This window comes from Hermetia illucens, chromosome 1 (assembly GCF_905115235.1).
Source record: "Hermetia illucens chromosome 1, iHerIll2.2.curated.20191125, whole genome shotgun sequence".
NCBI classification, from domain to species: Eukaryota; Metazoa; Arthropoda; class Insecta; order Diptera; family Stratiomyidae; genus Hermetia; species Hermetia illucens.
The window spans coordinates 58,100,283-58,127,317 of record NC_051849.1 but is presented as its reverse complement, the minus strand read 5'-3'; the positions used below and the strand labels follow the sequence as shown (position 1 = coordinate 58,127,317).

At 38.8% G+C, this 27,035-nt stretch overlaps 1 protein-coding gene across 4 annotated transcripts in view; it reads right to left on the bottom strand.

Annotated features, from left to right (window-relative positions):
• The window catches only part of LOC119661459 (sushi, von Willebrand factor type A, EGF and pentraxin domain-containing protein 1), a 172,045-nt gene that overhangs the window by 50,892 nt on the left and 94,118 nt on the right, over window positions 1–27,035 (bottom strand). For all 4 annotated transcript variants that reach the window (XM_038070817.1, XM_038070819.1, XM_038070820.1 and 1 more), the window contains exon 3: window positions 780–992. In XM_038070817.1, coding sequence (XP_037926745.1) covers window positions 780–992 — 213 coding nt within the window. The remainder of the gene's footprint in view (window positions 1–779; window positions 993–27,035) is intronic.

Sequence of the window (27,035 nt, the reverse complement as noted above, 5' to 3'; positions counted from 1 at the left end):
TTGTGGAATTGCAGAGTGATTAGGCAGAGTGCTGAGTTCTACATAGAGAGAAAAATGAGCCAACTCAATCGTTAAATAATTTAGTTGTTTATCAGTAGTTCCGTCCGAAAAGTTTTCGGTGAAGTGCTTAAAAAACATTGATGGATTGACGGAGAAAATATAAATGCCTATATTAGGATCATATCCTGAATCAATAACCAACAAATCACGTCACAGGATTGATCCTTTTAGGCCAATACTCTAGTTTGTAGAACTTGAATATTTTCATAAAGCGAGCAATGCAAGAGACGAATTAGAATTGGATATATTTGATAGACCTGTGGAGTTCGGTGTTGTGCCTAGATTTATTAATAAGGAGTAGGTTGCAAACAAATCCGTTTTAATTCTGTTTTAAACATTAGGGGATTTACAGGGGGAAGCAGAGGAGTAAATTATCGTGATAAGAAAGAAAAATAATATTTCACTTCGTAGGAAAGTGTCTTGCCACTATTGCCGCTATTACTCAATTCATGGAAGAGAAAAAATGGATGTTCTGGAATTTATCACTTTTATTTCACTTGGCTAGATTTCAACTTCATAAAGTATGAACATTTGAACGATTACTTGCTTCTCATTGTGTATTCCTTGATTTTATTCACTTGATACCATCTCTCACATTTACGGTAGTCTACATTATGTTTTTACAAGTTTAATGCGAAAATTTATAATGTAGCTGGGTGAGTTCCACATCATAAATATGCATATATATTACATAAAACGTAATGCATACGTGTACTTACCGCAACATGATTTACCGAAATCCAATCGTACAAGTTGCACCATATACGGCTCCAAAAGGTTAACGTACCACCATGGCAGTCGTTCTGATTTTGTTAATGAACAAGTTTCGGCACTATAAAATGCCGAAGTTGAACCATCGATAGCTTTCTGCGGAATGCCGCTACCTTCCGTGGAAATTTGCATGGGCGCTTTTCCGGCCGCTACATTGAGCACTGAAAAATGAAAGAAGGAAAAGAAAGTTAAAATGAAGTTTAATTAAATTGATTGAGAGTAATGGTGTGAAGTAGATATGTCTTAAAACCAACAACTTATTATAAGGTGTTTGGGGAATTGAAATTGCGGATATTTATCAGATTTAAATGCAAATGTCGTGTTGAAACCATTAACTTTAAATTAATATTTTCTGAACAGATTTCACTCAGGAAACGATGTAATCAATACTTTACTCAAGGAAGCTGAAACATGCTCTGGCGTTATGAAGAAGAAAAAATACTAAACCTTAGGAGCCCCTTAAAAATCAAGAAAATCGAGGGGAAGTACAGTGTGCGTAGTTCTATGCATTTCCTTCCTAAATGAATAAATTGCAATATAATATGGGACCGTAGCCTACATAACGACGAAATCTATGAGCAATACCATGACCGTCAGGTTGTGGATAAAATCCGGCTCAATAGGTTACGGTGAGCGGGTCACTTAATCTGTATGGATGAGGATGATCCAGCCCGGAAAGTCTATAAGGGCAATATCTATGGTAGAAAAAGAAGACGAGGCAGACCCTGGCTGAGATGGAGCGATGGTCAGGACGCCAGACAGCTTTCGGAGATATCGAATTGGTGGACCTTAGCGCAAAATCGGGATGTCTGGAGTTCCTTATTAAGGCCGGCCTAGACCGGATACCGGTTGTTGCCCCGTTGATGATGATGATAATATGGGACCAAATACAGATCTGCTTACAAAAATTCAATATAATAGTGGGAAACAATCCTAGGAAAACTAAATGTTTTTTTTTGTGGGGGCTACATCGTTTTTTAACTTTATACGAATTTTGTACATTTTCATCGTTCCCTGCTAAATATGAATGGAATGAACTACCCGCACCTATTGTATGAACATTATCTCATAGTTCCGCAAGGAAATTCAACCAAATAAAAGTTAATCATTCCCATGCCAATCCAATGATTCAATGAATTTCTAATTAAGAAAAACAACCTGAAAAATCCATTCGTGTGCACCTGAATACATACACGATTTGTTTTCTCTTTTGATTACCATTGAAATCAATTACAAAGCCGAGTGCATACCATTTCAGCCAAAGGTTAAGTTCATGGTCAGACAAACCGAATGCACATGAAACTTTCCTTGAACGGATCCAATACCTTATTTGATTGATTACATGTTCAGATTTCATTGATCAGGTATTCACCTACGATATAGCACCATCACATTTCACTTTCTACACCATTCATCTCGTTCGGTATCCATCCGAAATCTTTTAATACATCATGAGGTAGACATCATTAGGGAGTTCAAGATCAGTGAAAATTTCACTCGTAAACTTGAAATAGCTACACGCCCGCAGGCCATCAGGCATAACTCCATAGGTATTTTATTCCTTGACATTGACATGTCAGTAGGTTATTCACATGATTTCTTAAAGCAATTATTCTTAATGGTGGAATTGCTGAAGAAGAACATCCATAAAGTATGTATCACTTGAACAATATGATTTGTTCATAGCTTGTGGCAAACTTTCCGTCTCAGATACTTAAAGCAAAAAATGCCGCCAACGGTATGGAATTAACTTCTTGTTAGTCGTAGCGAGATTAAGATGGTAAACTGAAAGTCATAAAAACAAAAGCCCACTTTCACATAAAACCAGCTGTGGCATTTATGTTCTGTGCAAAATGAGGTATCTAAGATGCTGTGACGTTATTGGGTACATAGGACTAGGGAACGAAGACTGGTCTCTGGTGGTGTTCTATTTTACTATGCTATATTTTATTATGCAAAAAAGCATTGGCACAGTTGTGACAAATTGTATCAGTGCTGAAAGTTTTTTTATTGTTTTAGATGTAGTAGTCCGACTGCACATTAAGTTTGTGCAGGTTTGAAATAGGTTCATAATAATAAACGAAATGGACAGTTTTAAAGAAGTAAACACTTTATGCTTCTACTCCTTGAAACCTGCAAACGCTATTTTCAACACCCCATATTTGGCAAACGATAATTCTATATTTATCCTTGGTAACTCAACTTTGGATTAAAATTCGACGATTAAACAAAACAAAAGACTTAAGCGAGAAGCCTAAATTTTACTAAATTCGTTCGTAATTGTAGCATTATCTGAGGTAAATAATAATAGTTTTGAAAATTGCTTGTGCTGTCAACTTTGTAAGGAAGCAGGGATAGAGTTTATAGGCAAGTTAGGATAAATCAAAATTATACGCTTGCTGACGGCTGTATTGAAAAGCAACTGACGTTCATTAATGTAACAAAAGCTAGCACGGATGGAATGGTTCAAAACATAAACTGTAGATCTAGTAAAAAACTGAGGATCTTTACTGTGGATGGCTACATATATATCAAAAACTTACTTGGAGCCTTGCCAAAGTGGTTATAAATGTGAACTTCCAGATTGGAGTCTGGTTTTCAAGTCAGTGATTTATGATAAATTAAAAAGGGGCGGCCTCAGAGGATTTTGTAATGGATTGGAAGAGGACAGTTTTACGCTCTCATAATCAGTTATGAACTAGTTTATTTTGTATGATTTTGGTGCGATGTATCTTTCAATTCCAATTTAGAAAATCGAAAATTTGAGAAAAATTGTGAAAACATCCTGGAAAACGGTTGTGACTTGCGAATCGGAACAAAAAAGAATTATGAGAGTAATATTAGTCTTCCTTCCAGTTTTTACATATTTTGGTCCAAAGTACAGAGAAGCCCCTATTAAATATGAGTTCTGCGGGGAGCTAGGAGGAAGGGGGGGGGGCGGTAATCACTTTAAATCGCTCGTTTCATTTTTTAATCATTCGTTTTCTCCTTCTGCCATAACATAATCTCTCCAATTCTTGCTTGAAATTTTAAAATTTTGTAATCGAGTACCTAAGAAATTAAGTAATGTCTCGCTTTCGATACAATCCAGAAAACCCATCCCCTTCATTTAGTTGTTTCTCAATTCACATTTGCTTGATGGTGTGCTGCATTAATTTCGAGGAACAATTGACCCTCACTTTTGTGAGTCTTAGTGAATGAACCATTCGTTTTGGGCAAATATCCGTTTTTTCCACTGTCTGTCCATCTGTCACACGCACTTCAAAACTTCTAAACCGATCCGAACAAAATTTGGTGGACATATGGGAACTATGAAATCCCACACATACAATGAGTGACATAAATTAACGTGCTGTTTAAAAGGGGGTTCCCCATATATATGCAAAGGGGATGTAGCCATGTGGGGTATGAAAGGCCTCGATGAGTACTTTCCGAATCTATTATTATATTTGATTTTTGACGTGGATTGTAAAGTGCACGAGTAAGGAGTCAACATGTACACACTTAAAGTGAGACAGAACTCATCTTTTGAAGCCGCCCAATCCTTTTTGGGTTATTTGGGCTCCGAAAAAATCAAAAAGGTGCGTTTATACGAAATCTTGGCCTCAAAATATGTCTCATACCGCAATCTACTCAAATAAACTTACCAATTGTCTTTTACCAACTTTTAGAAATTGACTGAAAAACTCCCCTTAAGTTCATCTTACCGGTACCAAATATTAGAGTACATACGTGAGCCAATTTTCATGGAAATTCGCTTATAGCAGCTCAAATTTATCAATTTCAAAATCTAGGCCTTAGAATATATCCCGTTCCGATATCTGCCCAAATAAAGTTAATAATAATATTTTAGCACATTTTATAAATTTAGTCGGAAGCCCGCCTTAGGTTCATGCTAGAACTATAAAATTTGGCACTTGCATAAGGGATACCATAAGTCACAATCTTGGGAAGTTTGAAGATAATACAACTATTATTAACAAAGTTATAGAAGGTGTCCGGATAGCTGAGTGGTTAGAGCGCAAGGCTGTCGTACGAAAGGTCACGGTTCAAATCTCACTGGTGGCAGTGGAATTTGTATCGTGATTTGACGTCGGATACCAGTCGACTCAGCTGTGAATGAGTACCTGAGTCAAATCAGGGTAATAATCTCGGGCGAGCGCAATGCTGACCACATTGCCTCCTACTGTACCGTTATGGTCTTGAATGAAGTGCTCTAACACACTTCAAGGCCCTGATCCAACAAGGATTGTTGCGCCACCGATTATTATTATTATTATAGAAGGTGAAATTTTTACATTTTCTGTGAATTTCGTTCATTTTAAAGTGTGTATGACGTCATCATAACATATCAATCCGTCAAAACCACAACTAAATGAGCTTACGTGAATGGGAGGTCGCAGAGAAACATATCATATCAATTACTCCAGACAGATATATGTATGTGCCATACCATATGGCAACCATACCAAGTGCAACTACAACGCACTCCACAAAAACAAAACCTTTTATACCTGAAGCGTTGAGCTTCCGGTTTCCCGACTTGTTTGAAATTGAAAAATAGTTGGCGATTTCGTCGCAGGGCAGATGCAATTCATCAGCCGTTGCTCACCTTATGCACACTTGCACTTGTAGTTGTTTTCGACCATGCTGCTTGGCAGGGCAGAGGTGAGACACCATTAGAAGAGTAGCCTCTGCCCTGCAACGAAACCCTCCACTATTTGTAAATTTAGAAAAAAACAATAAACATTGAGAGAATTTATTAATTTCACCAGATATTGCCTTCCATAACCTTCACAAGAAAACCTCTCGAACTTTACAGAATTTCCTGCAGCGTGGTCACTCTCTTTCCAAAAGCAAGTTTTTTTGCTCCTGCATCACATCAGCCTCTTTGTAAATCTTAAGACTGTCTTCTCCCAACGACTGCTCAAGTAATCCTCTGATCGATCGAAACAAGGAACCAACTTCTTTGCTTCAAACTATCAGTCGATCAACGGTGCACTCGAACTGTCACAACAAAAGCCCAGGCCATCGTTTTTTATGCGAAAAGTGTAACAAACTTCTCGTGTTCGACGGTTCAATAATCACATCCCTGTAGGTCGCTTAGGTGAAATACGTCTAGCTGTGCACTAACATGGAAACATACATAGCCTTGTAATGCTAAAATATCAAAGGGTCATCGTTTTTCATTTCATTATATACAAAATTAGTAAAGTAGTAATCGAAGCAGAACTTATTGTCTCGGAAAATAGTGTTGGCTCAGAGCATTAAGGACACATCGGCGATATTTGCTAGGGACAAATAAGTCTGGGTGGGCTGGGCAATTTGATAAAAATTGCTTCGAAAGTTGTAAGTGGTGTCTGTTGGAGCTCAAAATGTTGGCAATCAGCGAAGAGGAGAGGTTGATGCATACTGCATAAATAGAATGTATACAGTATGATAAGCAAGGCTTTTAGGCATCAACCTCACCCCTTCGCTGACTGCCAACATTTTGAGCTCCAACAGACGCCACTTGTAATTTTCAAAGCAATTGGAAGGTATAATTTTGGAAGAAATTGCAAGGTATTAATGGAAATAGTAAAGTGTCTAAATTTGCTCCTTTTCATTGAAATACCTTTGAGTAACGTTTTACTCGAAATTGAGTTTCAAACCCCGCAGGACACATCAGCCCAATACTATTGGAGGTGCTATCAAATATAGGGGGCCCGAAGCACAGCCAAGGATTATATCGATCGCGAGTCGATAGATTCATTTTTTCATATGCGGCACCAGAGTGGGCATCTGCATTCAACATCATAGAAACCCGCTGACTGTTCTAAAATGCATATCGGTTATATGCATATAGTGGACACGGAAAGTTCTTTGTACATTTGGCTTGGATGATTCACCCGATTTTCCTACATGCGAAGGTAGAGCTTAAAATGCGGAACATGCTTTTTTCCCTGCCGAAAATTCGAGGACTCAGAGAGAAACTAGGTCTACGTTCGTCTCCAGACCTAAACTTCCGTTTAACGGTTGAAAATGTGGTAAGCTGCTTGATAAGACTGAATGCAGCGTGAATCGTGAAAGGATAGTATAGGTCCCAGAGTGAAATGAGGATTGGTACCCACGATGGAGCATAAGAGCTGGGAAACGCCTGCTGAACCAATAGCAGCAGCTCTACTACCAAACTCTATCTCCCGTCCACTTGGTGTTCGATGGGAGTTCCTTCTTAATAAAAAAATGCACACGGGGACGGGGACAAATTGTATCAACTGCTTCTCCAGGTTGGGGGTTGGGTAGGGCTGACAACACCACACGGAAAATCGAAGTTAAAAAGCCATGAAGGGAGCCCCGGGAAACATCTATTTGCGCATTTTCTCATGGAACGTGTGCACCCTGTAAAGACCGAATGTTGCTCAGCAGCTAGCCGATTCCCTGTCCCAATATAAAGCTGATATAACAGCATTTGAGGAGATACGCTGGACAGGGACCGGTTTCCACCATATATTATAGTAACCATTCAGTAAACCATGTGCTTGGAGTAGATTTCTTAGTCAGCCAAAAAATGAAACCTGCTGTTATTGGCTTTGAAAACATAGGCGAACGGCTGTGCACTCTGTGTCTGCGATGCAAATTTAGAAATGCAAGTCTCATTACCGTTCACGCCCTTATAGAGGAGACTGCAGATTCGGAGAAGGATACCTTCTACGTTCCCATAGCTAACATAGGGATACCAATGATAGTGGACTTCGAATTATTCAGATCGCAGTATCACACGAAATGGTTGTTGGAAGAACCTGGTTTGCGCGGAAAGCGGTCCGCAAACATACGTGGCCTTCTTTAGACGAGACCACTTTCAATCAAGTTGACCACATGTTGATTGAACGCCGCCGCCTTGATGAATGTCAGAAGATACAGCCGGGCCAATATAGACTCGGATTACTATCTCGTGGGCATAGTGCTCGTGGCTCGAATTACAATACCACCTACAATCCCTTCTGACAATCAAGTGAGAGTGAGTACTGAAGCCATTAAAGTTCTCCGTAACACCCATAAGGGGGAAATGAATGCCGCAATAACCGTAGCTAACATATCATACATGGAGATGAAGCATCAACAAATGATCTTCACAATCACCTGAAGAGCGTTATCATTGATACGGCCACAAACATACTTCGCCCCAGCCGCAAGAAAAGTCGGAAGTCGTCTAGTTGAACGTGAACGTTTTACCAACAAGTCAGCAGGATGAATCTTTACACACCTCGATGCTTATCCTGCCGAGACAAAGAGGGAAATCTGATTTCCGACAGAATGGATATATTTGAGTGATGGGTTGAGTATTTCGATGACCTGCTCCACAACCAAATCTACATCAAGCGGCGACCAACTACATCAAGCGGTTCATCAATTGATGCTCAAGATGTACGACAGCGAATCAATGCCTGATGACTGGCAACGAAGGATTATTTGTCCCATGAACACCAGTTATAAGATATTCTCCGCTATCTTGCTAGGCCGGATAGCCCCATACGCCCAGAACATAATTGGTCCCTACCAAAGAGGCTTCACTCCTGGCGAATCAGCAACAGATCAGATTTTCTCTATGCGACAAGCGACGGAAAACTGTACACGACCATGAGAGAATTCGGAATCCTGACGAAATTGATGAAAATAACCAGGTTGACCTTGACCAGTGTACAAAACCAGATAAAAGCAGCAAGATCACCCTCGAAACCATTCAAGGTCAACAGTGGTCTAAGACAAGGCGATGCCCATACCATGTGTCTTTTTAACTTGGCGCTGAAAACAGTGCCAAGCACTTATCGCTTCACTGGCTAATGCTGATGATATCGACATCATGGGAAGGACAATCCGAGATGTATAATCTACCTTCATCCAGATCGAATAGGCGGCAATTGATGTAAAATCTTGGGCAGCATATTAATGCAGGCAAGACGAAGTACGAGTAGTCAGCGCCAAAGAACAGAGAACCAACAACATCGAATCGAATTGGCCAAACGAATAAAGATAGGAGACTACAACTTTGTGACCGTTGAAAATTTCTCCTATTTAGGGTCGGAATTCACAACCGATAGGAGCTATGACGATGAAATCCTCGCACGGTTGTTGGTTGCCAACGGAGCCTATTTCAGGTTACAAAAACTGTTTTACTCGAAACGTCTCACCACAGAGTGAAAGCTGTACAATACTATGATCTTGTCAGCCCTTCTGAATTCCTCGGAGACCAGGGTTCTTAACAAGAAAAATTATGAACTCTTGGTCGCGTTCGAGAGAAGGATCCCCCGAAGAATTTTTGGCCTACATAACAGCGAAATCTTTGAGCGATATCATTACCGTCTGGTTGTGGATAAAATCCGGCTTAACAGGTTGCGATTTAAACCGTATGGATGAAGATGATCCAGCCAGTGTGTAAGGGCAATATCATTGGTAGAAAAGGAAGACTAGGACTAGGGATATTGAATTGGTGGACTTTAGCGCAAAATCGGAGTGTCTGGGGTTGGTTACTAAGGCAGGCCTAGACCGGATACCAGTTGTTGCGCCGTTGATGATGATGAGTTTAACGAGGGGCACGCACAGCAGTTCTTTAGGACCACAATCATGGTTTTCCAAAGTCTTTTTTGGCCAACTTCTTTGTGGTTGACCGAATAGTGGGCGGTGCTGGCTGTGCTTGATACTCCGTTTTGAATCGCGGAATTTAGCTTTTCTACCTTGGTAAATAGTTGTATTTTCAACCCAACATGATGTCGATACCTACAAACGGAAGAGATATTAGATGGACCCCATCCAATTGGAGGAACCTCCAGCTCACACTTCACTTCTTTGGACGTTTTCTCTTCGCTATTTACGGTTTTTTTATAAAAACTCGACTCCCTGTTGCTTATTTGCTCGCTATTCAGTTTGATACTTTTCTTTTCAAGAATGGTAGTTTGCATAAATGTACTTTCATGGAAGAGATAGTCCTTCTAGTCTAGGTGTAACAATTTTGCTATTATGCATTTAGGTTATCATCGCGATCACTGGAGTGTAAGTGATAGGCTCATTCCTATGTTTATCACTAGAAGTTGAAATAATTCTAATGAATTAAGTGACCAGAGCAAACACATAGTTATTCTTCAAAACGAACGAAAAGTTAAATGGAAAACAGTTTTCCGAATATCAAGAGAGTACTCATAATCAATATGAGAGAAAAAGATAAATTCCGAGAAATGGTAAATCTTATCGTATTCATTGCAAACTAGCGTTAGTGGTCATTTAGGCAAACAATATATGTGTGAGAATGCGGGTATAAACTTCGAATCAATAAAACTGTTTGCGTTTCAAATAGTTATACATTTAATCATTTTATCTAGTGCAGATGCATGGGAAACCTTGATGGGCATAAAACAGAACTTGAAATCAGTCAATCAGTCTAGGTGAAATAAAACATCTTAAATAAACAGATTAAGGAATCTTAATAAAAAGATTAAGGTGGGTTATTGTTCATTATTGTAAAATTAGGATCATTGTAATGTGTATTTATCTTTATTGTTTGAGGAAGCCATTTGTAAATAATGAGACGCCAGGTTCACAAGTTCATATCCACATTGAAATAAGTACTGAAACCAGTTTGCCTGGTTCTCTTATGTTTCCATTACAAGCACCAAGTAGGGAACAAAGGATTGATATTAAAAGCAATTTTTACTTCTAGGCATTCCAAATCTCAATTTTGAGGCTACTATACGGATGGTTATACATGCGAGTAGCATATCAGCCCGTTCCCACACTGAATATCAAACCGTCTACTTTCACAGTACCATATATTTCCGCAGGTATTGTGCAGATACCTAGACGAATTCATCTTATAGATATCCAACTTAGTTAAGTGAGGAAAAATAGGTTTATCTATCAAAATCTATTTTCGAAATATTCACTTGCGAGAATCCGCTACTCGTAATTATATCAGAATGATTTAACAATAAAATGTGCTTTAAATTTTACTGAATTGGGTTTTTTGTTTAACAGCAAAGAATGAAACGCTTAAATGCGCAGGTTTCCCTATGGTTCTTTATTGACTGTGGTTTCCCTCAATCTCTTCCATAAGTTTGATGTTAAGATGGCTTTAAGCATGTAATTAATACACGCGAAACTTTTCTGGTGAGTGAGGAAGATTACAAGGGAAAGGAATGATTTAGTGGATTAGTGTGTGCGTATTGTAAATAACGTTGATTAGAGAAAAACTTAACATTTTCCGGACCATGAATGCCGTTAATATTGCGTTTAAAAGTCTGATTTGGATGAAAGGAATGCCGAAACGATAATAAGAGCAATATTGTTCCGGTTGAGATTTAACTGACCGCTAAAGGGCCTGTCTTAGATTGTTATGGTTGTACCACTTCACGTTTGTTATGTAAACATTATGAAGGGCTTTTGACGGTACTGGGAATTCATGCTAAGAATGAATTGGCGGAAAATGGTATAAATATTTAATGATGTAGTAACCAGAGATTTGGAGATATTGCATCACAAACTTGACCAGTAGTATCCGCATTGGCACAGATACTTATCAAAATTAGAATAGTGTTCTCATGTACTAAAATCTTTCACATAGTAATAAGTGTATCTAACAAAAGGAAATATTAACACACCCAGCCCCTGAGCTAGTTCTCACCTGACCTGCAAACAGGTGTTGAGCGTCACTTGTAACATTTCCCATGTCTAAGTCCAGCACATTTCTAGCAAGTTCAGCGAAAATTTCGAATTCGAGATCGTAAAACAATTACGACAAAGAAGAGCTTACTAGCCAGAGACCGGCTCGAATGTGAATTAAGCAACCTATCGTCTGTTAGCTCAGATATAAGATAACTATTATTTTTTCTCGATATTTTGCAATCACAATGTCCAACCATATATGAAATGTTTAGGCACCATGCATGTATTTTGTAACATTGATTTCCAGCTATGGCAATACGATGCTTCCATTATTTTCGTGTATGCTTATGGAGATTTTATTTCATGTACGTGAACAGAATTGAATTCATATTACTATCTGAATGGAATGAATGTGCACAGATGACATGAGCAGGGAAATAATAAATTTCGTTTAAGTACTTAACATGTGATGTAAGTTGAAAAGTTTTATGGCTCGGAAAGACATGAACTGAACAGCGGGTTTTATCAGAATTGCGAAGTTTTTTGGTGAGGAAGTTTTGTGGCTTTGCTACCTTGTATGGTGAAATTAAAGATGCCGGAGGGACTCACCCTTTTTTGGAATTCTACGGGGCGGACATAAAGTTAAATTGTCGTTTTTAAATTACTGGGGAGAATGATGAAGCAGGAGTCTTGACATATACAGTGGGGAAAGTGAAAGAAGCTTCCCATTGATATTTGTAAACAGACAGAACAGACGATATCAGATGGAAAGTTTACAAATATTCTTGCTATAGTTACATGTGTATTTAAGTTTAGTTTACTGGGGGAGCCGCAGCTCCGAGCATTGGTAGGCTCATTGTACTGTACGTAAATCGTCTATTCAATGGCTTCGCGCTTACGATGTTCGCAGGCTTTATCGAATCTGAGAACATACTCCAGAGGCAGAGAGTGTGCAGAATCTACATTGAAGAAAACCTTACCGAGGTGTCTTCATTTAAGTTCTGAGGAGGCTGGGCAGCAGCATAAAAAGATCAGGGCCATTTGCTCCTTCTCCTCACATTGGCTGCATATAGCCGAAACCACCACCCCAATCCTTTCAATATGGTAGTTTAAGGAGCACTGTCCCGTTAAAAGCCCTATTAGGATTTTCGTGTCCCACTTCTTAAGGGACAACAAAAATGCCGCTCTGGCCACTCCAGGTTCTTTCACAAGGATTTTCGAGTGCGGCAAGAGTTCAAATTTCTCCACTTGGCTGCGTGAATCCTTTCAACTTCACCCTCCCTAGTAGACTTGACAGTGGATAGCTGGATTTCAAAAGCTGGTTCTGGTCCCACCGTTGTGGCTAAGGATCCTCGACGAGCCAGTCTGTCAGCCTCCTCATTACCAGCGATGTTTGAGTGCCCTGGCACCCACATCAGAAATGTTTCATTCAGCCGGCCAACTTTCACCAGCACCTGATGACACCTCCACACCAACTGGCTTGATATGTCTGATAATGGTGCCCAACTGTCGGAGTAGAGGCATCATTGAAGGCACCTTCGATTTCTATGAATGCGCGTAAGACATATTGTTTTTCGGACATCGCCTTTTCAATTTTTGCCGTAAGTTCATGGAGTGCTGTCTCCGTGGATTTGCCTTTCTGGTAGGCGTGTTGCCTATGGTGAAGTGGCCACTTAGGAATGTGTGTATTTTTTATGAACCGATCTACTAGTCCTTCTAGTCCTTTTAGTAGTTACACTGGTCGGTCGGAAACGTTTTGCGCCCATGTAGGTGGGTTTCCCTAGTTTGAGAATAAATATCACTTCACATCACGCCAGTTAATTGGAATATAAGCGTGTGCTAGGCGGGTGTGATATATATTCCGAATATGTAGCCCAGGGCACCCATTCCCTCTATTACTAGCGGAGGAATGATGCCACCCGGATCTGCAGACTTGTATCTATGGGACGAGTTAAATGCCCATTTTACTCGCACCAGTGATACTACTTTGCATTCCAGATTCCAGTCGCTCCGTTGAGGGCTGTATGCACCTGTTGGCCCTGAGATTAGATTTTGGATGCTGCCTGGGAAGTGCACTTCAAGCAATGGTTTATCGTTTCTTCATAGTTTTCTGTGTACCCCCCGTTCTGTAAACATAATAAATCCAGCTTCTGGTTACGTTTTTTAACAAGAATTCGCTTCAGCTTTGAGGTTGCCTCAAGCGAGTAAGTCTCTTCGCAAAAGCGTCTCCATGATGATCGTTTAGCCGATCTGATGCTCTTCTTTAGAGCCTTCTGTGCCTCTTTATAGCGATTCCTGCCAGCGGATGAATCACACTTCAGAGCACGATTGAGGAGCATTGTCATTCTCCTCTATTTTACCCTTCTTTGACGTCTTGAATGGACAGCTTTCTTCGAAAGCTTCTCTCATGCTAATTGTGATCATCTGGGTTGTTTCCTCAATTCCAGCAATGGATTTGATGCGCTTCCCAGAGATCGTGACTCGGGCGCTCAATTCTATTTTATACGTGGCCCAGCCTGCCTTCCGCGGATTTCGAAATGGAGCGGGTGGAGGTGGATCCATGCCCATTACTATATCAATGCGTCTGTGATCTGAGGCTGTAATATTGTTTGATACTCTCCACTCTCTGATCAGAGCCACAATGTTAGGGGATGCCATTGTGATGTCGATGACCTCTCGTCTGCTCACGTGGGTTCATTACCCAAATTAAGGATCTGCAGATCGGATTCTACTAGTGGTAGTAGTCTTAATCCTCTTGTACTGATGTTGGAACTTGCCCAGCATATGTGGCGAGGTTTGACATCACATCTTGCTATTACCTCCGTGCCTTTACCTTTGGCATACTGGATAGCTCTGATGCATGTTCCGCGGGGGACTTCTTTTGCGTCATAGGGGAAATATGCAGAGCACCATAGTATCTCTTTATCTCCCTGTTGGCTTTTTATGGTTAGTTTAGCCGATATGGGGTCGCCATCACATAGCTCGTGAACCAAATTAGCCTGGAAGTCTTTTGAGACTACCATGCAGGAGCGGGGTCGATCACTTCCATTGGGATACAACAGGTCAGCATGTTGGAAGTTCAGGCCCCTGACTACCCCACCAGCAACTCACGGTTCTTGCATGAGGTGTACTTTAGTTACATATCCCTCTATCGTCTAATTGCTATAAAACGGGCGCTGAGAATTCCACATTTATATTTCTTTATAAATTTACCTAGTGCTTGCTTAAATTTTCACTAGAAATTTCCAAAAAAATATATTAATCACTAAATTCATTGCATTATGTGGTTTTTGGCAGAAGTACTCGTCTCCTGCGCCCAGCGTAACCAGCAAGTAACACCCTATCCACAATCATTTCATTCTAATCCGGTTGGCTTGTACGCTAATATTATTTCATTAAAGCAATCTCTGACCAAAGCGGTTTGAGAATGTGAGAAGCATGACCATATACGTACGGAGCATAAAATGAAACAGACAGAAACATCTCGAGCAATTGGGATTCCTACGCTCTGGTTTATGAAAGTAGTCGAAACACGAAAGGATGGTCTTCTTTTATCTGATAAATTTTTTGTTCATAATCCTTGGGGTTACTGTACTACTGTACTATTGCTTTTCGAGAGCTTGGAGGAGATTAAATGTTGAGGGCCAAGGGTATCCTCGAATATAACGGCCAGAGGATGCCAAGGCAGGGAGGGAACCCGCGCCTTACTATACATGTGAAGCAGGCGGAACATTGATCGACGATGTGACCCTTCGTGGATCTTTCCTTTCGATTGCAACACTCGGGCCCGAAGTTTTAAGGCTCCACGCGCATAGTCGTGCTGCTCACATTCCCGAACTTGGCTAACACAGAGGGGTGCAATCTCTTTCGATGGACTTTCGATGACTTCGATGGAACTTCAATATTTTCGGACGGACCTTCATGGCCAATTTCGCTATCTTTTTAGATTTTTAGGATAGCCCTCCACTATTGATCATCTCCGTCCATTCGGAATGGTCTTTGGACCATCGCAACCCATTTTGTCATTGCAAGCTTGTTTTGAAGCTGGACACTTGCTATCGAGGATCTAACCCGAGAGTCTGTTGTGATATCGTTCTGCTACTTTGAACTGATAGTGAAAAACTTTCTTCCTTGATTTGACGTGATCTGAAGTGGTATGCCAAATCTGGAGATCCATACGTGAAGGACTTCTTGATGGAGGATTGGTGCTATTCCCAGCCAATGAGAGAATTGATCTACCATGATAAGGCAGTAGTGTTGTCCCTCACAATACATTCGAATCTATAAGATAGTGGCGCATATATTCCGACTTTTCATTGCAAACACGCATCGAATTGTTGCAATCGGTTTTGTCAGATGGTCAAATATATCTCTGTGTTACCAGGTTAATGTTTGTTCCTGAGTGGGATAGGTGGTGTAAGGTGTTGAAAACAGTTTTGTGGAATGGTTGAGTGACGAAGCTCTGATTGAATCAGTAGGCACATCATGCTATCGTTTGCAGCTATCCCCGAAACCTGGAATTGTTTAGTCAGAGCTCTGCGTTTCCCTGGGCTTTTCGTCCGCGGACTGGGATGCCGCAAGATTTTCATAATTAATAATTGATTGCAAACCTTCAACGCGTGATAATGTGTCACTGACAACGTTATCGTAATCGGATATGTGCAGGAAATCGGTGGTAAATTGCCCAATGTAATCTTTTTATGGAAGGCGTTTGTGATCCGTAAAGACGGTAAACTCGCCTGCCTCAACTAAAGTATTTTATCGGTAGATACATATCCAGTAGTTTTAAATTTTACGCTCCGTATTTACGTTGCGGTCGGCCAAGCGTAAAGTCAGACGCATCGCAGAAAATACCTAAAGATGCGTCACATTTTGGATGTGCAAGCAGCATCGCCTGTTACAGTGAAATTTTCCGTGGAAAATCTCGGTATGAACTTTTTGTAAAAAATGAATATACCCAAGAATGTTCTGAGCTGCTTCACGTTAGTTGGACTGAATCGCTTTGACTTTGGTTGGTGCGTCACCGAATTGAGACCAGGTAACCTAAGAAACTACTCCACATTGTTTCAGCTTTTGGAACAGAGTTGTTTGATATTCACGTGAAAATGCAGTAACTAAAATATCATCGACGTAGGCACAGCAGAAGTTCCAAACCTCTCGTAGCTTTGTCGGTGATTCTCTGGAAGATTTGCTTTGCGTTCCGTAGCCCGAATGTCATAGACAGAAACTCGTAAAAGCCGAATGGTATTGTCATGGCAGTCTTTAGTATATCCTGTTTAACTACTCTTACCAAGTCTATTGTTGAAAAGATATTTTACCATAGAGTGCTTTGGCGAAAATTTAGATGTGCCGAACTGGGTACTTTCTGACACAAGTTCGGCGATAATCTCCGCACAGTCTCCATTCGTTATTATTCTTAGGCACCATATGCAAGGGTGCGGCCCACGGTTTATTTAATGGGCATGTCAATCCTAGCTGGATCAAGATATTGAATTATTTTTTCACTGGTCCTTGGAATTTGGAGTGCAGATAAACGAATGTATTGGCACCTGTGTCTATGAGAAACTGTGTTTTCGAATTTTTATCGGACGTAGATAGGCGGTGTCCGGATAGCTGAGCGGTAGTAGCAACGGAAGGACGTTGAATTATAGTACGGAAGGTCGCGGTTCAAATTTCATTGTTGGCAGTAGAATTTGTATCGAACTTTAACGTCGGATACCAATCGACTCAGCTGTGCATACCTGACCCAAATCAGGGTGATAATCTCGGGAGAGCGCAATGCTGATCACATTGTCTCCTACACTGTACCGTAGTGTACCCTTACGGTCTTGAATGAAGTGCTTTAACACACTTCAAGGCCCTGATCCAATTGCATTGTTGCGAAAACGATTATTATAAATAGGCGGCATGGAGACTATGAAACAGGGTCCTTTGCCCCCCTTTAATGAACTGTGATGGCATTTCCCGAAGTTGAGTTAACCGATTTCAGACATTTGGTGGTTTCCGCATTGAATCTCTAGTGACACCAGCATATAAAGCAGGACCGGGACTGTTAACGTTGTCGGGAGCGAGAGCGCCGACATTTATGTTCGGAGAAATTCGCGGGTTCGCAGCTCTGCAAGTTGGCTTGATAAACGGGTTTTCGCTGTTAAAAGCGAGGATGTTGTTAGATCTGATGTTGTTTTCGCGGTGATTGAGGGAAGTGTGGCATAGACCTTGTTAGCTACGTTACAGTGGCTGACCATCTATGGTCGCCATAATTAAGGGCAGATGGCAGGCGTCTTAATCATAGACTTCACATCAGTGGCTTTACAACTGCAGTATTGCCGAGACACTGCAGGTGCAATGGAAACTGGGAAGGTTTCTCGTCACCAATGGAAATGTTCTTCTGCTTCCTCCTGACTAGCACACAACCACTTCATTAGTTGCTCGCGTAAGAGGTTGTATGAGCAATCTATCATCGACTTTGTAATTATGTAGTGGACCTTGGTGATAAACCGCAGCGACAGCACCCTCCTGACCTGGAAATATCGCTGCTGTTCGTCAGTTATGTTATACCTACGCAAACGTCATCTCCCGCAAGGGAGTTGTAGTGCTCACATGACTTGAGAGAAATATTACAAGCTGTGCGCGCGAGAAAGATTGGAATTATATTAATTATATTAGCACCGGAAATCGGCAAAACTGTAAAAATTTTGTGTGATTTAACAAAAATGGTTGTTTAAATGTTTGAAAATTGATAAATTTATTTGACGAAGTGGAAAACCAATTAAAACAAAAACGATCAAATAACAGAAATTTGTCAAGCTTTGTCAGTATCAAATATGTTCGCACATTTGTTCACAGCTGTGTTCTTGCCGTAAAAAAAAATGTGGAAAAGGCTAGTACTGATTTAGAAACCTAATAAGCCGTTGGTTGAGCCATCACAATACAGACCAATTTGCTTTTTGAGTTTTTGAATAGATAAGCATTTTCAAAGGATAATTATGGCTTATCTATGGCTTATTATACTAAATAATCGGTAGTTATTTGTCAGACAGATAGTTTGGCTTCCGGAAATGGGGGTTCAGCTATTACGCAATGAAAACCATGCACTATGTTGCCGCAAACGCGATGATGGGGAATACCGTGCCGTGGTGATCCTCACATCGAAAATAAATTTTATTCTGCCTGGTGAAAGCATAAAGTATGAGAATATTGAAGCGTTTATCACCATAAAAACGTTGCGCGAGCTTATGAGGCGGCTTATAACATAATAGCAGGTGTTATGTAGGGATCTCTCCTCATCCTTCTCCGAACATTACGTATGGTGGTATCTTGGTTGAAAACGTCATCGCCGTCGTAGAAGACATTGAAACTGTCCTAACATCTACCCTCCTCCGATGAAATTGTAATATATGCCAGTGAATATAGACAATCAAGTTTTGGTTTCAAAAGAATGAATAAGCTTGCCGAGCATAACAGGCAGATGATCTTATTAAAAAAGCGGCGAAAACAAACAGTAGTCCATGTCCTCATTAACCACAATAGAAGTACAGCGGTGATCTAGCTAGCTTCCAACCACATTTGAAGAAGATTGTGGGCAGAAAGCATAGATCATTAACTCAACGTTATAAACAATGCTTGTGCCATGAGCCGTTCTGTTAAGGGAAAGTCGCACCGGGTCCTTGAAGAACTATTGTGCCATGAGCCGTTAGTTCAGTCCTTTTTTATGCGACCCCAGTTCTCAATATCCAAGGCAATGGTAAATGATGTCAAGCTGCATGTCGGCCAAAAACACAAAGCAGTTTGAAGTAAGGTGTCAGGAAGGACCAAATTTCCTTGATTACCTAACCTGCTATTGAAGTCATAACTCGATTTCCCACGACTTATATATGATCTTTAGCAACAGAAGTGCCTGTAAATATTTGATGGGTTCCGCACTGCAACATTCCTCCATGTGCAAATTTAGCGACCTTTCTGCGTCTAGTTTCAATTTTATTCAGTTAGCGTCCTATAAAAAGTTGCTCCCTAAAGACGAGGGACGAATGTAGCGAAGTGCCCACATCAACTTCGAAAAAGTTAATTATATTTGATAAAGGCCACATTTGACCTACAAGCGTCAATTAAAAGTAGGTCTACTCCATAGCTGATATATTTTTATCAGAGTTCTGAAAATCTTTTATCGCTTGGAAAAGCTAACGTTCATAGCTGGAAGCCATCTTTTTGAATGGATTTCACCAACACATTTCAAGATACAAAAGTGTCCAATCACTGCTTCTGTGTAGACTTTCCTAAATTGTCATAAATAATGCTTAAATTTTCGTGAAGGAGTTATTCGATAATCTGTTCTCGTTGTACATATGATTCGAGTATGCTTACGTTTTAATGAATGTTATCTTCAAACATGATGCATTGTATTCAATCGAACGGTTAAAAGTTTAATTAGGATTGACCGCTTCATATGTAAATTTCATAAGTTTATGCTTAGTGAGGTGGTAACTGGCTCGAAAAATATAAATATTTCTCACAACATTATTATTCTATGAGTTTCAATAATTAGGAAACAACTGGCAGATGTATGAGAAGAGATAAAAATCAAGGAATTAATGTATCTATAAATTTCGTGCCTAATTGGAATGTTTGGTAAGAGATCAGAGTTACAGCTTCAGATGAAAGCTGTTTGGTATGATTTTGATTGCACTTTGTGTATAACAGGATTTTTTTTATGGAATTCAAGATTTTATGCAATACTATGGGGGTATCGAAATTTAAAACTTAGGCACATGAATGAAATTGCTAGTTTAAATTTTTGCTTGATTATTATTGATAATCATAAAAAATATCCTGCGTATTTACTATACGTATAGAAATATGTAAATGTATCAAGACAATGTAGACTAACAGATATACATTTATTATATACTTCCCGTTTTTTATGCCACCCTCCACTCCCACCCCAAATTTCATGTCAATCAATCTTGATTGAAAGAATTCGGAGGTTGAAAGTTTTAATTACTTGACTATTGAGGCATTATCTTTTGTGTTTATATCCGATAATGCTTGCTTAGGCAGATTCAGCTGACTATTCACACCAATCTAAGTAACAACATTTGTAGTTTCATTCTAAGTTATTGATAATATGTGTTAGTTATGAAAATGTTTTAGCTTGCCCAGGTATTATCCACACTATAGTAGCTTAACATACATGTTATATTTTGAAGATATTTCGGATTAAAGCATACTCAATTCAAGTCTATGAAAATCAACGCTTTCGATTCTTATATTCGAATTCTTGTTATCGGAACCTGAATAATATCTTATTCTTGTATACACTTACGGTATAATTTACAGTCTATAACATCCGAAGCCTTTCTCCTGTAACGATTTTCAAGAGTACTTTTTCTTCAAATTTATCAAATTCTACATGTCTTTCCACATTCCTCGCGTGAAGATACTTGTGTACCTGAAAAGTACTTTCTAAGCTCCTTAACCTTTTATCTTCGTTAACAATTGACTAAGTTACACGCCGAATCGGATAGTCTCATTAATCACATTTTCAGCCAATAGATTATCATATGATGAAAGCAAGTGAATCAGAAATTCCAAGCACAATTAGATACAAGTCCGCCGCTTAGGTGTAGTATTATTTGTGCGCTTTGAACATCCGACAACGACCCTCTCATGTGCTTATCCGCTACTATTTTGTCAGTCAACTAGAGGTCGAAGAATCATCAAAATATTATTAACATACAATTGTTACTAAATATAATAAAGATTTGCTGTGGTGGCACTTGAATGCTCTTGAATAATCTGGATGCGATTATTTATTTTTAAGTATTGCGACATAGAATAATTTTCGAATAAGCTCTGACTTAATTCAGATTTGTAGAGTTATTCTTGAATATTGTTATGTGATGTCATTCATTTTTTTTTTATAATATAGAAAGCATTTGAGATATAACTAGGTTATGCGCTCCCAGAAAAATAAACAATAAAAGTCTTTCAACATTGGGCCCCAAGTAAGAAGTTTTATCTTCGAGAACAAACACTTCAGATTGAAACGTGACTAATTAATGTACGTTTTGTAGGTTCTAAAAAACTCTGATAGATTCTGCATCTCAAAAAATGTTGGACTGAAATTCAATAAGTTTCTTTGAAAATTTCTCATGGGCATAATTTCCATATAGAAGGAACGTTCTATTCAACTGTTCTTTTAACAGTGAATTCCTAGATATATAAAGTAGTAAAATGAATATGTATGTATATATCTAAATATATTTTTTTTTAAATTTTGATTGAATTTTTCGGTCAAGTAACCGAATTTCGAACTAGATATTTTGTATGTTTAAGTAATTTATATTCATCGAAACAAGAACATATTAATATTATATTATAGAAGTTTAGATACTTTGAGGTGGGAATTGGAAACAATAAATTCATCACATGTCACAAGTGGAATAAATAATTGCAAGCCAGCCCAAGGAAATTTAAGCTACTACAGAAAATGCTGTCTTTATAGAGCCTGTAGGCTTTCAACGTATTGAATAGAAGGCTTTCGACACAGTTCGCGATATCTTCTATATTTATAAATGTTTTAAAATGCAAACTTTAATACGAGTACATTGTTGCATTGATTTGTGATTGAGTATTAAATGGGTACATCGATTGTTCAAAAGTTATGGTGCTTGTTGTTGCGGTTTCTTTGCGTAGCAGCGATTTAATCTGAGTGAAATTATGCGGTGTTTCCAACGATTAATTAATTGAAATTATAAAAACTTGTTGTTTCTTTTTCGTTGGTGTGGATATTTATTCTTGCAAATACCGATATTTCAGGAACCACTTGTTCCCTTCATCAGTGCTAACAAGTTCCACTTCTTCCACCAACGAAAAAGAAACAAGTTTTTATTATTTCAAGCGATTTAATAATATGGAATTGGAATTTATTTAAATTAGTTAGAACGTATGTTTAAAGATCGAGTAGTCTTGGTAGCAGGGTCTACACTAGTTGTTCAATTTGGGCTTAAGTCTACTAGCTGCCTCGTTTCTGTTGACATGACCTACAAAATTCATAGATTTTATTAGAGAGACGGGGTCTTAAATCAAGGAAAAGTTTAAATTGTAGCCAAACAAGAAAGGGCGGTTTTTCATTTCAACATTTGAAAGAGTGGTTTCCACCCCAAAAATGGTAATTTCGATATTATGGTTGATCATGTTGGTCACCAGTATGACCTCGGTTGAGCCGTTTTTATACTATATGCAACATACCCCAGCTGCCTATTTGGATATAGAGAAAGTTTACCACAACGTTAGTACCTTATTATCAAAGAAACTTCAACCAAAATAGGATGGAAGGGGTTTCTTAAGCATCGGATAGTATCCCTGTTTAGAACCGGCATAGTCGAATCTGATCTGGAAGATAATCACTTCACAGCTGTGAGCAGAGAGTGGTCATCTGCGGTACTCTGGTTGATACAGATAGATGAAATTCTACCGATATTGGACCGAAGCTTGGTGAAATTGGTGTGAGGGAAATGCCCCTCCGTAATGAGTGAAATTATGAAGGGCGTCCCGAATTCCACTCCTGCGGCTAAATGGGCAAGGATTTATAATTTCCTCTTATGTAAATTATCTGGGTGTAATCCTGTATCCTACTACTGTAGCTTGCTTCTTTAAATCGATTAGGTGACGACCATGGACTTATCTCCGGTTTTCTGAAACAGGCTACATAATGGTATACCGGTTTCTTTGTCTTAACGTCATATCCACGGGAGGTTGATAGTGCCCGGTTTGCAAGCACCGGCATGTCTGATTTGCCTAGTCCACTTATTTGCGTGGAGTATTGATCCAGGCCAAACGTGTGAAGCGGTTATTGGAAAAGTATGCAACCACCCTCGAAAATCTTGCACTCATACTGAGAATGCAACTACTTCGATCGGAAAAGCAAATGCAAAGTTTAGAGGAAAAAAGGGCAGCCCTACATATCCTTCTTTGCAGTTCCACAAGTTGATAATGATTTGGCTCGCGGGCTGTGTAGAAGGATTTTGAAATCGACGCTCACAGCTGACCTTTGAATTGGTGGACTTACAGCGTCTGCGCTAACATGCAGCACACTTCATTCACATCTAATCGTTTGAACAGACTTTATTTCATTCTCACTTAATAGCTTTTGTTTGAGAGTACTTACAGGACATTTCGATGTAGCCCGAGACAAACACTAATGGATGGATAAAATAACAACAAAACAAATCGGGTAACCGGAAGCTGGACGCTTTAGGTATGAAAGGTTTTGCGTATTTTTTTATAAAGCATTTAAGTGGTCATTTGTCCCATTAATAGTCAGAACTTAATATATATGCATATATTATGTGAGAATATCCACTTTCGAGTGATACTGACATTCGTCAGTCGAATTTGTACAGAAGGGACTACTTTATTTTTAGTAATAGTGCGATTTCAACCAAACTTGGTAGGATCATGTTCTATGTTATAGCCTATATTGTTGCATTTCGTGGTTATAGGATGAACTTAAGAGGGGTTTCTCAGCCAACTACTAAAAATTATAGTAATATACTATTATTAACTTTATTTGAACAGATATTGATATGAAAGATATCTCGGAGCCTAGGTGAGGGTCCGTGGAAGAAATGATGACTTTCGACCCCCCGCACTCCCCATCTTTTCAACAAATGTCAAAACTTCGGAAAGTACTAACCGAGACCTTTCGTTTGATAACCCCACATGACTATATTTGGGCCTTTAATTCGTGGCAGAATGATGTAACTCACTGCATGCGTGAGCGTTCACATTTCCCACCATTCCATCAAAAATTAGTGTCAATTGCTAACCGTTTCCGAGAAATATGTGTGGGACAGACACACAGGCAGACAGATAGTAAACCGATTTTAAAAAGGTTTCGTTTTACCCAAAACCTTGAAAAGGTTAATGACCGACCATTTTCAAATGTTGAAAAATTTCTGTATTACAATTGACAATTATTCAAATGGATTTTAAGGTTCCAGGAGATTTTAAATTTTGTTATTAACATTTTTGAAAGATACTTACAAAGGATCATATGTAAATTGATATTTTAAACTACGTTAATGTTTTGGGTTTAATATTGATAGTGGGATGGGAAGTAGACATTTAAAAGGAGGATAATAGATGTGTTAAAGGATGCACCTGTACAAGCTGATATAACACCAAACGAATGTTCTTATCAGCTCGTCTTAAAGCAAAGACCAACAAAATACTAAAATTGCACATTCGATGTTTCGGTTAGCTTAGATATCTTGACTCAAGCAGTCTTGAGAATTTTCATAGTTATAAAAGCTTTCTTCATGTCTTGTATTATACTAACCAGCTGCCACATATTTTGAACTGTGTCGATAGTAACTTCGATTTTGAAGAATTTTGCTAAAAAAGTGGCTTCCATCATGCGTAGTTAGTAGGTCATAATGTATATGAATTTATTATGTCAGACTATTCACTTTAATATGATGATGCCACTCAACAATGTCTTGTATACTTCCTTTCTTCCTTCATATATAGTGTGGATGCCCTATCCACACGGTATAGTTTGCTTATTATTTTCTTTCTTCCTATTTTTTTTTCAACGAGGCTGTGCTTCAGTTTCATTATCATTACACACTGGGCAATTGGTAAGTCTACAGCACAAAGCCGAACACCAATACTCATGACAAACCTGGACTCGAATCCGGGGTGACAAGATCGAAAGAAGTGCTCAACCATCTCTATCATTTCACCGGCATCATCGTCGTGATGTCTTGAGGTACAGTAGTTCACATGAAAGGACAACTTTAAACTACTATAATTTTGCTAACAATAGTAGGAATCTCTTCAAACTTTCCAATATTGTGGTCTAAATATGTTAAAAGTTTCTACAATTTCGTTCTCTTAGAATCCTATTACGGAGTTTTTTCATAGCAAATTTAGAAGATAAGAAGAGAGTCAAATAAAGTTAATATTTGACTAGAGATCGGAATGGTATGTATTTTGAGGCCAAGATTTTCTATATGCGGGTGGGTAGTTTCTGCGAATGGTACCTGTTTCACATTATGTTTGTACTTTTTAATCCCTCCTCCTCTACTTCATAACCGAAGTAAAATCGAAGACCTATTTCGTAAAGTACCAATCGGGACCTCTCAATTGATACTTTACATATATTTGGGAAAAAATGTAGTACTCACTGCATGCATGTGATTTCACAGTGCCAATATATTCACCAAATTAGTGGAGAACACCCAACAAGGCACGCAATTTTTTTTGGTCAATCTTTTGATAATTTTCTAGATCGGCCCTAGTGGTATAGAATCAATTTTGAGGCTTTTGCTGGATAAATTTGCATTATATGTACTTTAAAAGTAGAGGTCTTCGCCATTCTAAAATACATTAACACCTCACTCTCTAAAAGAATTCAAATCTCGTATCTAAGAATTGGATTTGAATGGCATAAGATTCGTGAGGTATATCATATCTAATGTTAATAACGCATATATTCAAAGACAAGGCGTCACGTTTGGTAGAAAACCTAGAAAACACAATGGGCTTCCACTATCGAATCAAGCAATGGGTGTTGTTTGACTGTAAGAGGAAAATCAATAAACCTTACCTACGTTTCTCATATTACACGTTAATATTACTTGCAATCGAAGGTCAGTATTTTATGGTAGAAAGCGATCGTAACTCACCTGTAAAATAAAGAGAAACAATTATTTAATAACGCAGTGAAACAGATGGACTGAATAATGATAAGACTTGGTGGATCTAATGCATTTATAATTGAATATTGTGAAAACCATGGATTAAAGTCTTTCAGATCAATTATGTTCAAAATATTAATAAAATAGTATTTTCCACTGTTTATTGAAAGTTTAAAACTGTTATTTTTCCAAAGAAGATTAAATTTCTAGGCTATTGTATCTAAGAGAATAAAAGTGAATCTATTTTGAAAGTAAAATCATTTTCCAACAGTAAAAGTGAACAAATCTGGAATCTGTTGTATCTACTTTTCACTTAAGCTCAATTATACGAGTATTTGCATTATTTTGATACCCGGCATGTTGTTATTCTTTCGCGACAATCACAGGAAGTGATTAAACCATAATTTACTTCTTTCGTCGAAAGTGAATACAAGCCTCGCTACTTACCAGGTCATAAAATGACATCAAAGATAATTATCTAAAATTCGGTAGACAAAAGTGGGCTTCAAAGATTGCAATCAGAAAGAAATGTTGAATAAAAAAGTACGAGTATCTGATATAAAGTCAAGAAAGTAACTTTGGTTGGAAATCCACTTGAGGCACACCGGCTCAGTCACTCTCTCCATGTTTTTCTATGCAGAGCCTACAAAGCCCCCGAATTGTCTGACCTAGTTTACATAAGGTGAGGTTGATGATGAATAAGAACAACAACAAGAACTACAGTAACGCTATTATTTATGATGCGTGTGCCTGGCTATGTCGAATGTGGCTTTAGTGTGTGGTTTGTACATTTTGGATGCTTATAGCGTTTTTAAAGATACGCTTTGCAATGCACGCTTTTTCGGTAACACAGTCTTTGATTGGAATTTT